Raw genomic sequence first — 15970 nt, 5'->3', positions numbered from 1 at the left:
ACTGTTCGGCCCCTGTTCCAATCTCCATTCGTGACATACCGACTCTATCCCTCTCCCTGGCAACAGTCTGAGACTTAGCCAGTCTCTTTGTAAATCTGGTTTCATACTTGATCCAATATGAGCTTCTGACCTCATAGAACTTACAGTGCAGAAGGAAGCCATTCGGCCCATCTAATCGTCACTGGCTCTTGGAAAGAGCACCCTAACTAAGCCCACACCTCCACCTATTTACCATCGTCACCTCCCGATTCGACAATTCCATTACACACCTGGCTGCTCTCCCACATTCTGCCTCTGGAAACTTCAAGCGATTCAAAAGTCAGCTAACCATGTCTTAATTCACAGCAAGTTCCTTTCCCCTATGATCCCTGTGCTCCGAGACTTGCATTCGCTCCCAGTCAATTCTCACCCTTGTTTTCAAATCGGGGCTGTTTAGCACAGGGCTAAATCGCTGGCTTTGAAAGCAGACCAAGACAGGCCAGCAGCACGGTTCGATTCCCGTAACAGCCTCCCCGAACAGGCACCGGAATGTGGCGACTAGGGGCTTTTCACAGTAACTTCATTTGAAGCCTACTTGCGACAATAAGCGATTTTCATGTCATTTTTCATTTCATTGTCTCTCTCCGTGTCTGTCATCTCCTCCAGCCCCACAACCCCCTGAGATATCTGCACAGCTCTGATCCTGGACTCTTGCACCCCCCCCCCCCCCCCCCGATTCTAATTACTCCGCCATGGTTTTAAGTTCCCTCGGCCCCAAGCACTGAATTCCTTCCCGAAACCTCCCCGTCTCCACCTCACTTACCTCCTTTCACTCTTTAAAACTCATCTCTTTGACCAAGGTTTTGGTCACCTGCCCTAATATCTCCTTTTGTGTCTGGGTGTCTCACTTTGTTTTATAATGTTCCTGTGAAGTAGACTGGGATGATTTATGATGTTAAAGGTGTTATATAAATAGAAGTTGTTGTTGTTGACTGTAACCCTGACCTCCTGATTTACAATATCCCATTGGTTTCACAACAAACTCTGTCTCTGATGTTTTGCCCCCTGCGGGTTTGCAGCCTCTATAAAGACGGCGGCCGTTAACTCAGGCCTGTCACCGGGAGCAGGCCGCAGCTGTCCCCCGGCTCGATGCAAACCCGGGCCCGGAAACTTCTTATTGGTGTTTGGAGCCTCCACCGGGTTTCAGTGAAACCTCCCGGCCGCGTCCAACATCGGCACTGCGCGTGCTCCAGCTCACCAGGCCCTGGGAATGATTGACGGCAACTCTGGTCCAATAGGACAAGAGGGGCGGGTCTGAAGGACCGATCGGTGCAGCTGCTCCAACCAATCGGAGTGAATGAGGGGCGGGGCTGAGCCCGGTCTCCCACGTGATCTGGAGCATGCGCAGTGCCGATTATAGCTCAGGACTGAAGCGGTTGGGTGGAACTCCTCACATCGCGCCCGGTAAGTCAAGAGGGAGGAATGGAGGCGATGAACGGATGGGGAAACTTCATAAACACTCCATGTTGGCCCCAAATACGAAGGTCGGATACGGCAGTTCAGCCGGCGAAAGCTGCTCGGGCTTTTCCCGGAGACAGGCCCGAGTGGGCGAAGTGTGCGGCCGGGCGCATGCGGAGGGCGAGAGACCCGGCGTTTGCTCCGCCTCCCATTCACTCTGTTTGGTTGGAGGACCAGCCGCTCTCGTTCGTCCTCCAGCCCCGCCCCTTCTTCCTATTGGCCCGAACCTGCCGTCAATCCCCGGGCATTGTGAGCTGGAGCAACTCCTTCACAATCATTGTCAGCTCCCTGGTTTGCAGCTGCGGGGCTTCTCCCTCCCTCCCGGGAACAGGCCCAGGTTAACGGGCACCATCCTGCTTCAGACACTGGAGGATGGCTCACATCAGAGGATGGGGGAGGGGGGGATAATAAATAAGAGCTTCCACTTCGCACTCAAATCAATGAGGACTCTGATCTCTGGCAAGGAAGGAAACCCTGGCAGGTGGGCGGGGAGGATTCACAAACACCCGCTGGAGGCCCCAAACCCCCAATAAGAACCCATTGATTTTATTGTCAGTCTGCAGACAGGAGCTGGAGAACTGAACCCAGGCAGAGGAGAGGGAGGGAGAAAACTGGGAGTGGAGGAAAGAAGTGGTGAGATGGGTTTGGTTTTCAGCCCAGGGAGGAGGGAGTGTGTGGGATGGGGATTTCGGCGGCAGCGGTGCGCAGGGGCCTTCTTGGAGGTGAGTAGTGAATTTAAAAGCACTTACCTTTACAGGAGCAGCCCTTTGGATTTCGGCGGCAGCGGTGCGCAGGGGCCTTCTGGGAGGTGAGTAGTTAGTTTAAAAGCACTTACCTTTACAGGAGCAGCCCATTGGATTTCGGCGGCAGCGGTGCGCAGGGGCCTTCTTGGAGGTGAGTAGTGAATTTAAAAGCACTTACCTTTACAGGAGCAGCCCTTTGGATTTCGGCGGCAGCGGTGCGCAGGGGCCTTCTGGGAGGTGAGTAGTTAGTTTAAAAGCACTTACCTTTACAGGAGCAGCCCATTGGATTTCGGCGGCAGCGGTGCGCAGGGGCCTTCTTGGAGGTGAGTAGTGAATTTAAAAGCACTTACCTTTACAGGAGCAGCCCATTGGATTTCGGCGGCAGCGGTGCGCAGGGGCCTTCTGGGAGGTGAGTAGTTAGTTTAAAAGCACTTACCTTTACAGGAGCAGCCCATTGGATTTCGGCGGCAGCGGTGCGCAGGGGCCTTCTGGGAGGTGAGTAGTTAGTTTAAAAGCACTTACCTTTACAGGAGCAGCCCATTGGATTTCGGCGGCAGCGGTGCGCAGGGGCCTTCTTGGAGGTGAGTAGTGAATTTAAAAGCACTTACCTTTACAGGAGCAGCCCTTTGGATTTCGGCGGCAGCGGTGCGCAGGGGCCTTCTGGGAGGTGAGTAGTTAGTTTAAAAGCACTTACCTTTACAGGAGCAGCCCATTGGATTTCGGCGGCAGCGGTGCGCAGGGGCCTTCTGGGAGGTGAGTAGTTAGTTTAAAAGCACTTACCTTTACAGGAGCAGCCCATTGGATTTCGGCGGCAGCGGTGCGCAGGGGCCTTCTGGGAGGTGAGTAGTTAGTTTAAAAGCACTTACCTTTACAGGAGCAGCCCATTGGATTTCGGCGGCAGCGGTGCGCAGGGGCCTTCTTGGAGGTGAGTAGTGAATTTAAAAGCACTTACCTTTACAGGAGCAGCCCTTTGGATTTCGGCGGCAGCGGTGCGCAGGGGCCTTCTGGGAGGTGAGTAGTTAGTTTAAAAGCACTTACCTTTACAGGAGCAGCCCATTGGATTTCGGCGGGAACCGGAAGTTCGACCTCTGGCAAGTCCCCCCGTCCCCCCCCCCCCAATAAATTCTGGTGGAGAGGAAACCCGAGACACTACACGTGTAGTGTCTCCCACCCACCCTCCTCCTCTAACCTAATAATAAGACCCATTGGTGTAAGGTAAGTGCCATATTATATTATATATTATTAGCATTGTGCAGGCCAAGGATTGGAGGTGGAGGAGCAGTCTCTGTCAGCGAGAGAACCTGAGAACATCTCAGAAGGTAAGCAAGTGATTTTTACTTTTATACCTTTTTTCAAATTGTGTGTGTCGGGGGGGACAGAAAAGCTGTGACCTGAGTGGCTGGTTGGGATTCTAACCTAAATTTTTTTGACTATTTGGGAACTAATTAAACATAATAACTTAATTATAATTTAGAGGATATCTAAGCCAGAGATCGGAGGATATTATAGTCAGCTATCGCATTTCTATTAGAAATCTAGTGCTAGGAAACAGATAGTTGACAGTAACTTTGTAATTTAAAAAAAAAAAGTATTTATTAAAAAAAAAAGACAAATTTTAATTTTAATTAATTGACGCAATGTCAGTTAGAGGGGTGCTGTGCTCTGACTGTGAGATGTGGCAGGTCCGGGAGGCTTCCAGCGTCCTGGATGGCTTCATCTGCAGAAAGTGCACCCAACTGCAGCTCCTCACAGACCGCATGGTTCGGTTGGAGCAGCAATTGGATGCACTTAGGAGCATGCAGGTGGCGGAAAGCGTCATAGATCGCAGTTATGTAAGTGTGGTCACACCCAAGGTGCAGGCAGAGAAATGGGTGACCACCAGAAAGGGCAGGCAGTCAGTGCAGGAATCCCCTGTGGTTGTCCCCCTCTCGAACAGATATACCCCTTTGGATACTGTCGGGGGGGATAGCCTATCAGGGGAAAACAGCAGCAGCCAGAGCAGTGGCACCACGGCTGGCTCTGATGTTCAGAAGGGAGGGTCAAAGCGCAGAAGAGTAATAGTTATAGGGGACTCTATAGTCAGGGGAACAGATAGGCGCTTCTGTGGACGTGAAAGAGACTCCAGGATGGTATGTTGCCTCCCTGGTGCCAGGGTCCAGGATGTCTCCGAACGGGTAGAGGGAATCCTGAAGGGGGAGGGCAAACAGGTAGAGGTCGTTGTACATATTGGTACTAACGACATAGGCAGGAAGAGGCATGAGGTCCTGCAGCAGGAGTTCAGGGAGCTAGGCAGAAAGTTAAAAGACAGGACCTCGAGGGTTGTAATCTCGGGATTACTCCCTGTGCCACGTGCCAGTGAGGCTAGAAATAGGAAGATAGAGCAGACAAACACGTGGCTAAACAGCTGGTGTAGGAGGGAGGGTTTCGGTTATCTGGACCACTGGGAGCTCTTCCGGGGCAGGTGTGACCTGTATAAAATGGACGGGTTGCATCTAAACCGGAGAGGCATAAATATCCTGGCCGCGAGATTTGCTAGTGTCACACGGGAGGGTTTAAACTAGTATGGCAGGGGGGTGGGCACGGGAGCAATAGGTCAGAAGGTGAGAGCGTTGAGGGAGAACTAGGGAATATGGACAGTGTGGCTCTGAGGCAGAGCAGACGGGGAGAAGTTGCTGAACACAGCGGGTCTGGTGGCCTGAAGTGCATATGTTTTAATGCAAGGAGCATTACGGGTAAGGCAGATGAACTTAGAGCTTGGATTACTACTTGGAACTATGATGTTGTTGCCATTACAGAGACCTGGTTGAGGGAAGGGCAGGATTGGCAGCTAAACGTTCCAGGTTTTAGATGTTTCAGGCGGGATAGAGGGGGATGTAAAAGGGGAGGCGGAGTTGCGCTACTTGTTCAGGAGAGTATCACAGCTATACAGCGAGAGGACACCTCAGAGGGCAGTGAGGCTATATGGGTAGAGATCAGGAATAAGAAGGGTGCAGTCACAATGTTGGGGGTATACTACAGGCCTCCCAACAGCCAGCGGGAGATAGAGGAGCAGATAGGTAGACAGATTTTGGAAAAGAGTAAAAACAACAGGGTTGTGGTGATGGGAGACTTCAACTTCCCCAATATTGACTGGGACTCACTTAGTGCCAGGGGCTTAGACGGGGCAGAGTTTGTAAGGAGCATCCAGGAGGGCTTCTTAAAACAATATGTAAACAGTCCAACTAGGGAAGAGGCTGTACTGGACCTGGTATTGGGGAATGAGCCCGGCCAGGTGGTAGATGTTTCAGTAGGGGAGCATTTCGGTAACAGTGACCACAATTCAGTAAGTTTTAAAGTACTGGTGGACAAGGATAAGAGTGGTCCGAGGATGAATGTGCTAAATTGGGGGAAGGCTAATTATAACAATATTAGGCGGGAACTGAAGAGCATAGATTGGGGGCGGATGTTTGAGGGCAAATCAACATCTGACATGTGGGAGGCTTTCAAGTGTCAGTTGATAGGAATACAGGACAGGCATGTTCCTGTGAGGAAGAAAGACAAATACGGCAATTTTCGGGAACCTTGGATGACGAATGATATTGTAGGCCTCGTCAAAAAGAAAAAGGAGGCATTTGTCAGGGCTAAAAGGCTGGGAACAGACGAAGCCTGTGTGGCATATAAGGAAAGTAGGAAGGAACTTAAGCAGGGAGTCAGGAGGGCTAGAAGGGGTCATGAAAAGTCATTGGCAAATAGGGTTAAGGAAAATCCCAAGGCTTTTTACACTTACATAAAAAGCAAGAGGGTAGCCAGGGAAAGGGTTGGCCCACTGAAGGATAGGCAAGGGAATCTATGTGTGGAGCCAGAGGAAATGGGCGAGGTACTAAATGAATACTTTGCATCAGTATTCACCAAAGAGAAGGAATTGGTAGATGTTGAGTCTGGAGAAGGGGGTGTAGATAGCCTGGGTCACATTGTGATCCAAAAAGACGAGGTGTTGGGTGTCTTAAAAAATATTAAGGTAGATAAGTCCCCAGGGCCGGATGGGATCTACCCCAGAATACTGAAGGAGGCTGGAGAGGAAATTGCTGAGGCCTTGACAGAAATCTTTGGATCCTCGCTGTCTTCAGGGGATGTCCCGGAGGACTGGAGAATAGCCAATGTTGTTCCTCTGTTTAAGAAGGGTGGCAGGGATAATCCCGGGAACTACAGGCCGGTGAGCCTTACTTCAGTGGTAGGGAAATTACTGGAGAGAATTCTTCGAGACAGGATCTACTCCCATTTGGAAGCAAATGGACGTATTAGTGAGAGGCAGCACGGTTTTGTGAAGGGGAGGTCGTGTCTCACTAACTTGATCGAGTTTTTCGAGGAGGTCACTAAGATGATTGATGCAGGTAGGGCAGTAGATGTTGTCTATATGGACTTCAGTAAGGCCTTTGACAAGGTCCCTCATGGTAGACTAGTACAAAAGGTGAAGTCACACGGGATCAGGGGTGAACTGGCAAGGTGGATACAGAACTGGCTAGGCCATAGAAGGCAGAGGGTAGCAATGGAGGGATGCTTTTCTAATTGGAGGGCTGTGACCAGTGGTGTTCCACAGGGATCAGTGCTGGGACCTTTGCTCTTTGTAGTATATATAAATGATTTGGAGGAAAATGTAACTGGTCTGATTAGTAAGTTTGCAGACGACACAAAGGTTGGTGGAATTGCGGATAGCGATGAGGACTGTCTGAGGATACAGCAGGATTTAGATTGTCTGGAGACTTGGGCGGAGAGATGGCAGATGGAGTTTAACCTGGACAAATGTGAGGTAATGCATTTTGGAAGGGCTAATGCAGGTAGGGAATATACAGTGAATGGTAGAACCCTCGAGTATTGAAAGTCAAAGAGATCTAGGAGTACAGGTCCACAGATCACTGAAAGGGGCTACACAGGTGGAGAAGGTAGTCAAGAAGGCATACGGCATGCTTGCCTTCATTGGCCGGGGCATTGAGTATAAGAATTGGCAAGTCATGTTGCAGCTGTATAGAACCTTAGTTAGGCCACACTTGGAGTATAGTGTTCAATTCTGGTCGCCACACTACCAGAAGGATGTGGAGGCTTTAGAGAGGGTGCAGAAGAGATTTACCAGAATGTTGCCTGGTATGGAGGGCATAAGCTATGAGGAGCGATTGAATAAACTCTGTTTGTTCTCACTGGAACGAAGGAGGTTGAGGGGCGACCTGATAGAGGTATACAAAATTATGAGGGGCATAGACAGAGTGGATAGTCAGAGGCTTTTCCCCAGGGTAGAGGGGTCAATTACTAGGGGGCATAGGTTTAAGGTGAGAGGGGCAAAGTTTAGAGTAGATGTACGAGGCAAGTTTTTTACGCAGAGGGTAGTGGGTGCCTGGAACTCACTACCGGAGGAGGTAGTGGAGGCAGGGACGATAGGGACATTTAAGGGGCATCTTGACAAATATATGAATAGGATGGGAATAGAAGGATACGGACCCAGGAAGTGTAGAAGATTGTAGTTTAGTCGGGCAGTATGGTCGGCACGGGCTTGGAGGGCCGAAGGGCCTGTTCCTGTGCTGTACATTTCTTTGTTCTTTGTTCTTTTGGGATTTACAGCTTTGAGGGAAAAATGTACCAGATAAACTAGAATTGTCTCTTCAGAATTTAACATAGCATTTACAGTGTAGAAGGTGGCCATTCGGCCCATCAAGTCTGCACCGGCACTTACACAGAGCTTCCTACTGAAGCCCACGTATCTACCCTATCCCAGTAACCCCACTTAACATTTCTTGGACACTAAGGGCAATTTATCATGGCCAATCCACCTAACCCACACATCTTTGGACTGTGGGAGGAAACCGGAGCACCCAGAGGAAACCCATGCAGACACAGGGAGAACGTGCAAGCTCTGCACAGACAGTGACCCAGTGGGGAATCGAACCTGGGACCCTGTAGCTGTGAAGCAACTGTGCTACCGTGCTGCCCGTTCTATCCTTGACTGGCAGTGATGGCTTTTGTAAACTTTTACAGGGGGTTAGAATTGGAGAGTATGCACACAACAAACTCAACCCAACAGAAAGGTTTGTTTCTTTGCAATTTCTATCCTGCATTGACAGTGATGACTTTTGTAAAATGAGAGATTGCAGCTCTCAGGAAAGATTAAATGGAGTGGGGCATTTTTTCTATCAAAAACAACAAATTAAGCAGTGACCTGATAGAAATTTTTTCAATTATCAGTAGTTTAGAGAGGGGCGATGTGAGAGAGTCCAAAACCAGGGACCATCAATACACAACAAGTCATAAATACAAGATAGTAACGAATAAATCCAAGGGGACAATACGGACAAAATTATTTATCACAGGTTCAGAATGTGCAACTCATTACCATGGAAAGGAGTTGAGGAAAATGCTGAGATGTTTTCAAAAGGAAACGGGACAAGCACATGAGAGAAAATGGAATCGAAAATCAGCTGAAAGGCTGAGATTTGATAGGTGTGACAGATGTGTGCAGAGTATGGACAGCAGCAGAATCTGTGACAGAATGGCCTGTTTGTGTCTTACATATTCACAATAATTCAACGTAACCTCCTTTTACAGAATAATACAGGTGCAAACATCATGTTGAGATCTGACAGAGTCACTTGATTCATCAGGACCGGCCTTTCAACGTGGAAGGAGAAATGTTTGTCTGTTTTGTCTTTCGGGAAAAAATTTAAAAATCACTGATTGGAAAAGCACCAAGATACAGACATCAAAGTAATTTTCCACAGTTAGCTGGAACTGAGTTTCAACCAATCACACAGCATGAAAAAAAATGTCAGCATTTACATGAGGGAGACACCGGACTCGGGCTTCAACTGATGATCCAACTTGGAGAGACATAAGAACATTCGCACCAAAGGAATCAAGAAGCAGCAATTGGACATTTAGCCATTTAATAACATCACGGCTGATCAGATAGTGACCCCAAATCTGCATCCCACCTGCACCTGATAACTTGTCGATAACCATGGAGAAACCGTGGAAATGTGGGGACTGTGGGATGGGATTCAATTACCCATCTGAATTGGAAACTCATCGACGTATTCACACTGGGGAAAGGCCATTCACCTGCTCCGTGTGTCGGAAGGGATTCACTCAGTTATCACACCTCATCACACACCAGCATGTTCACAGTGACCAGAGACCGTTTAAATGTGCAGATTGTGAGAAGAGCTTTAAAAGCAGAAGTAATTTACTGACACACAAACGCACTCACACTGGGGAATGGCTGTTCACCTGCTCCGTGTGTGGGAAGGGATTTAATGCTTTATCATACCTCCGGACTCACCATCAGGTCCACTCTGATCAGAGACCGTTTAAATGTTCTGACTGTGAGAAGAACTTTAAAAGCAGAAAGGATTTACTGAGACATCGACATATTCACACTGGGGAGAGGCCGTTCACCTGCTCCATGTGTGGGAAGGGATTCACTCTGTCATCACACCTCCTGGCACACCAACTTGTTCATACTGACCAGAGACCGTTTAAATGTGCTGACTGTGAAAAGAGCTTTAAAAGCAGAAAGGATTTATTGACACATCAACGCACTCACACTGGGGAGAGGCCATTCACCTGTTCCATGTGTGGGAAGGGATTTAATGCTTTATCAAACCTCCGGTATCACCATCAGGTCCACTCTGACCAGAGACCGTTTAAATGTGCTGACTGTCAGAAGAGCTTTAAAAGCAGAAAGGATTTACTGATACATCAACGCACTCACACTGGGGAAAGGCCGTTCACCTGCTCCATGTGTGAGAAGAGATTCACATGTTCATCCAACCTTCTGATCCACCAGCGAGTTCACACTGGACAGAGACCGTACACTTGTACTGTGTGTAACGGGAAATTCACTCAGTCATCCCATCTTATTAGACACCAAGTTGTTCACACTGATCAGAGACCTTTTAAATGTTCCGACTGTGAAAAGAGATTTAAAAGTAAACCGAATCTGCTGAAACACCAGCGAGTTCACACGGAAACAGAATCATAGAATTTACAGTGCAGAAGGAGGGCATTCGGCCCATCGAGTGCACCGGCCCTTGAAAAGAGCACCTTACTTAAGCCCATACCTCCAACCTAACCCATAACCCCACCTAACCTTTTTGGACACTAAGGGCAATTTAGCATGGCCAATCCACCTAATCTACACATTTTTGGCCTGTGGGAGGAAACCGGAGCACCTGGAGGAAACCCACGCAGACACGGGGAGAATGTGCAAACTCCGCATAGACAGTGAACCAAGCCGGGAATCAATCCTGGGACCCTGGAGCTGTTAAGCAACAGTGCTAATGACTGCTACCGTGTGGCCCAAACATGGGAGCGATACTGGGCAGAGGCTTTTTAACAGCTCCGTGCGTGGGAGGAGATTCGCTCAGTCAAACAACCTGCTCAGACATCAGCAAGTTCACAGACAAGAGCAGGGTTTGAATTCAGCTGTTGTTGCTGCTGTTAGTCACATCGAGGATTGAATGATGCCTGGACGTCTGTTCCAGTGGGGCTCCACAGTTTCCGGTATATATCAATGATTTAGACTTAAATGTATGCACCACGATTATACAAAATGTTCTCATGTGTTTTAGACAATGAGGGAGAAAGCCATCGACTGGGTCAGATGGACAGAAAAATGGTAAATGGAAATTTAGATAATGAGAGGTTAGGAACACACTTCAGTTAACTCCTGATAAAAATACGGTCACTTCAGGATAATGGAAAAAACTGATTGGTGGGGAATCTACAAATAATCCTTTTTTAAAAAATAAATTCAGAATACCCAATTAATATTATTATGTTTTCCAATTAAGGGGCAATTTAGCCTGGCCAATCCACCTAACCTGCACATCTTTGATGTGGGGGTGAAACCCATGCAGACATGGGGAGAATGTGCAAACTCCACACAGACAGTGACCCAGGGGCAGGATTCCAACCTGGGTCCTCAGCACTGTAGTCCCACTGCTAACCACTGCTCCACGTGCTGCCCTAGCTACAAATAATTCTAATAACTTTATTGAGCAGTTCTCAAATGGAAAGACACTTGACCACATTATAACTAAGGATCTGCAATAAATGTTTGATCTAGCAAGTCATATTTAGGGCAAGATTATAAACCGAGGTCATTCATTTAAAGTGATTAGAAAAAGAAGCAATGCTGAGCAAGGCTAGGAGAGTGGGCAAAGAAGTGGCAGATGGAATACAATGTGGAAAAATGTGAGGTAATGGACTTTGGAAGGTGAAATGGAGGCATAGACTGTTTTCTAAATGGGAAAATGCTGAGGAAATCACAAGCACAAAGGGACTTGGGAGTCCTTGTTCAAGACTTTCTTCAGGTTAACGTGCAGGTGCACTGTAGCCTCACAGCGCCGAGGTCCCAGGTTCGATCCCGGCTCTGGGTCACTGTCCGTGTGGAGTTTGCACATTCTGCCCGTGTTTGCGTGGGTTTCGCCCCCACAACCCAAAAATGTGCAGGGTAGGTGGATTGGCCACGCTAAACTTCCCCTTAATTGGAAAAAATTAATTGGGTACTCCAAATTTTAATAAAAGTTTAATGTGCAGGTTCAGTCGGCAGTTAGGAAGGCAAATGCAATGTATTCAGGTCGAGTGAGCTAGAATACAAGAGCAGGGATGTACTTCTGAGGCTATATCACGCCCTGATCAGACCCCATTTGGAGTATTGAGAGCAGTTTTGGGCCCCGTATCTAAGGAAGGATGTGTTGGCCTTGGAAAGGGTCCAGAGGAGGTTTACAAGAATGATCCCTGGAATGAAGAGCTTGTTGTATGAGGAACGGTTGAGGACTCTGGGTCTGTACTCGTTGGAGTTTAGAACGATATGGGGGTATCTTATTAAAACCTACAGGATACTGCGAGGCCTGGGTAGAGTGGACATGGAGAAGATGTTTCCACTTGTAGGAAATTATTCCTTAAAATTCTCCAAAAACACTTTTGGCAGGAAAATCAGCAGGCATTGGAAAATAAACCGAAATCGCGGCAACATGTTCATTTTAACCAACCCTCCAGTGACCCCCCCCCCCCCCTCCCTCCAATCCCGAGCAACCTGCACACCCTGATATCTATAGTGAACCCCTGCCCTACGGAATGGCAGCCCCACACCCCTGGCCGAAACACCACAAAATACTCACTCTTGTCTAGATCTAATTTGTACCCCGAGAAAGACCCAAACACTGAAGCAGCTCCTATATTCCCCCCCTTGACACACTCGGTTCCGACACATATAATAAGTCATCGGCATACAAGGGCACCCTGTGCTCTATTCACTCCCCCCGCACTATCCCTTTCCATACCCCCAAACCTCTTAACGCGATGGCCAATGGTGATTTGCCCGTACCAGCCTCCCCGAACAGGCGCCGGAATGTGGCGACTAGGGGCTTTTCACAGTAACTTCATTGAAGTCTACTTGTGACAATAAGCGATTTTCATTTCATTTCAATCGCAAGTGCAAACAGCAGGAGGGGACATAGGACATCTCTGCCTAGTCCCACAATGGAGAGAAACATCTCTCGAGCTGATGTTTTTTGTGCGGACACTGGCTCCGGCTCCTTATACAGTAGCTTTACCCAGTCCACAAATCGTGGACCAATTCCAAACTGCTCCAGAACTGCTAACAAGTGCCCCCGTTCTACTCTGTCAAATGCTTTCTCGGCGTCCACTGCCACAACCACCTGTTTCCTTCCCCTCCACCAGTGCCCTAACCACGTTGAATACCCTCTTAACTTTTGAAAAGAGCTGCTTCCCTCTCACAAACCCCGTCTGATCTTCACCTATCACCTTCAGGAGGCACTCCTCCTGCCTACCTGCCAGTACCTTCGCTAATACCTTTGCGTTCACGTTTAAAAGTGATATGGGCCTAAACAACCCACATTCCATCGGATCCTTATCGTTTTTAAGCAACAGGGAAACCGATGCCTGCCCCAAGGTTTGTGGTAACATCCCCTTCCCTCTCGCCACCTCAAATATCTCCATCATCAGGGGTGCCAACTTAACCTGCATACACACCAGCGAGTTCACACTGGGGAGAAGCCATTCACCTGCTCTTAGTGTGGGAAGGGATTACATAGAAACATAGAAAATAGGAGCAGGAAGAGACCATTTGGCCCTTCGCGCCTGCTCCACCATTCATTATGATCATGGCTTATCATCCAACTCAGTAGCCTAATCCCGCTTTCCCCTCCATATCCTTTGATTCCCTTCGCTCTAAGTGCCATATCTAACTGTTTCCTGATTCCTGAAAACATACAATGTATTGGCCTCAACTATTTTCTGTGGTAACAAATTCCACAGGCTCACCACTCTCTGATGAAGAAATTACTCATCTCTGCCTAAATGGTCTGCCCCGTATCCTCAGACTGCGACCTCTGGTTCTGTACACTCCCACCATCGGGAAAATCTTTCCTGCAGCTACCCTGTCAAGTCCTGTTAGAATATTATAGGTTTCTATGAGGTCCCCCCCGTTATTCTGAACTCCAGCGAATACAATCCTAACTGAGTCAATCTCTCATACGTCAGTCCCACCAACCCAGGAATCAGTCTGGTAAACCTTCGCTGCACTCCCTCTAGAGCAAGAACATCCTTCTTCAAGATAAGGAGATCAAAACTGCATACAATATTCAAGGTATGGCCTCGCCAAGGCCCTGTATAATGACAGCAAGATAATCCGCTCGCAATGAAGGCTCACACATCATTTGCCTTCTTTACCGCCTGCTGTAGCTGCACGCTTTCCTTCAGTGACTGGGTACCAACATACCCAGGACTCGTTGCACATTGCCCTCTCCTAATTTATGACAATTCAGATAATAGCCTGCCTTCTCGTTTTGCTACAAAACTGGATAACCTCACATTTCTCCAAATTATACTGTATCTGCCATTCACTTGCCCACTCACTCAACTTGTGCAAATCACACTGAAGGATCTCTGCATCCTCCTCACAGCTCAAGCAACTTGTGTCATCTGCAAATTTGGAGATATTGCATATTGTTCCCTCATCTAAATCGTAAGGTGACGCAGTGGGTAGCACTGCGGTCCCACAGAGCTGAGGACCAGTGTTCAATCCTGGCCCCAGGTCACTGTCCGTGTGGAGACACGTTCTCCAAGTGTCTGCATGGGTGTCACCCCCATAACTCAAAGATGTTTACCTCTATTTGCGTGATTCACTCGGTTATGCCGTCTGCAATCACACCAGGGAGTTCATACTGGGGAGAGGCCGTTCACCTGCTCTCAATGTGCGAAGGGATTTTGTAATTCATCGCACTTCCTGAGACACCAGCAAGTTCACGACTGATTAGAACATAGAACATAGAAAAATACAGCACCGAACAGGCCCTTCGGCCCACGATGTTGTGCCGAACCTGTGTCCTAGATTAATCCTAGATTATCATTGAATTTACAGTGCAGAAGGAGGCCACTCGGCCTATTGAGTCTGCACCGGCTCTTGGAAAGAGCCCGCACCCAAGGTCAACACCTCCACCCAACACTAAGGGCGATTTTGGACACTAAGGGTAATTTATCATGGCCAATCCACCTAACCTGCACATCTTTGGACTGTGGGAGGAAACCGGAGCACCCGGAGGAAACCCACGCACACGGGGAGGATGTGCAGACTCACACAGACAGTGACCCAAGCCGGAATTGAACCTGGGACCCTGGAGCTGTGAAGCAATTGTGCTATCCACAATGCTACCGTGCTGCCCTTAAGAACAAAAAAAATCTACACTATCATTTTACCGTAATCCATGTACCTATCCAATAGCTGCTTGAAGGTCCCTAATGTTTCCGACTCAACTACTTCCACAGGCAGTGCATTCCATGCCCCCACTACTCTCTGGGTAAAGAACCTACCTCTGACATCCCTCCTATTTTTCCACCATTCATCTTAAATTATGTCCCTTTGTAATGGTTTGTTCCACCCGGGGAAAAAGTCTCTGACTCTACTCTATCTATTCCCCTGATCATCTTATAAACCTCAATCAAGTCGCCCCTCATCCTTCTCCATTCTAATGAGAAACGCCCTGGCACCCTCAACCTTTCCTCGTAAGACCTACTCTCCATTCCAGGCAACATCCTGGTAAATCTCCTTTGCACCTTTTCCAAAGCTTCCACATCCTTCCTAAAAGGAGGCAACCAGAACTGTACACCGTACTCCAAATGTGGCCTTATCAAAGTTTTGTACAGCTGCATCATCACCTCACGGCTCTTAAATTCAATCCCTCTGTTAATGAACGCCAGCACCCCATAGGCCTTCTTCACAGCTCTATCCACTTGAGTGGCAACTTTCAAAGATGTATGAACATCGACCCCAAGATCTCTCTGCTCCTCCACATTGCCAAGAACTCTACCGTTAACCCTGTATTCCGCATTCATATTTGTCCTTCCAAAATCACACTTTTCAGGGTTAAACTTCACCTGCCACTTCTCAGCACAGCTCTGCATCCTATCTATGTCTTTTGCAGCCGACAACAGCCCTCCTCACTATCCACAACTCCACCAATCTTCGTATCGTCTGCAAATTTACTGACCCACCCTTCAACTCCCTCGTCCAAGTCATTAATGAAAATCACAAACAGCAGAGGACCCAGAACTGATCCCTGCGGTACGCCACTGGTAACTGGGATCCAGGCTGAATATTTGCCATCCGCCACCACTCTCTGACTTCTATCGGTTAGCCAGTTCGTTGTCCAACTGGCCAAATTTCCCACTATCCCATGCTT

At 48.3% G+C, this 15970-nt stretch overlaps 1 protein-coding gene across 8 annotated transcripts in view; it reads left to right on the top strand.

The window, feature by feature from the left end:
- Window positions 1-1369: 1369 nt before the first annotated feature.
- The window catches only part of LOC140418726 (uncharacterized), a 30985-nt gene continuing 16384 nt past the window's right edge, over window positions 1370-15970 (top strand). For 6 of the 8 annotated variants that reach the window (XM_072502316.1, XM_072502315.1, XM_072502312.1 and 3 more), the window contains exons 1-2: window positions 1382-1443; window positions 8811-10766. In XM_072502316.1, the coding sequence (XP_072358417.1) occupies window positions 9223-10245 (1023 nt within the window). In that variant the 5' untranslated portion in view covers window positions 1382-1443; window positions 8811-9222 and the 3' untranslated portion in view covers window positions 10246-10766. Of the gene's footprint in view, window positions 1444-8536; window positions 10767-15970 lie in introns of those variants that run through there. The other 2 variants (XR_011945301.1, XM_072502313.1) reach the window with 2 other exon arrangements.

This window comes from Scyliorhinus torazame, chromosome 5 (genome assembly GCF_047496885.1).
Source record: "Scyliorhinus torazame isolate Kashiwa2021f chromosome 5, sScyTor2.1, whole genome shotgun sequence".
In the NCBI taxonomy this organism is placed as follows: domain Eukaryota; kingdom Metazoa; phylum Chordata; class Chondrichthyes; order Carcharhiniformes; family Scyliorhinidae; genus Scyliorhinus; species Scyliorhinus torazame.
The sequence above is the reverse complement of the archived record's forward strand: the minus strand, read 5'-3'. Positions and strand labels throughout refer to the sequence as shown.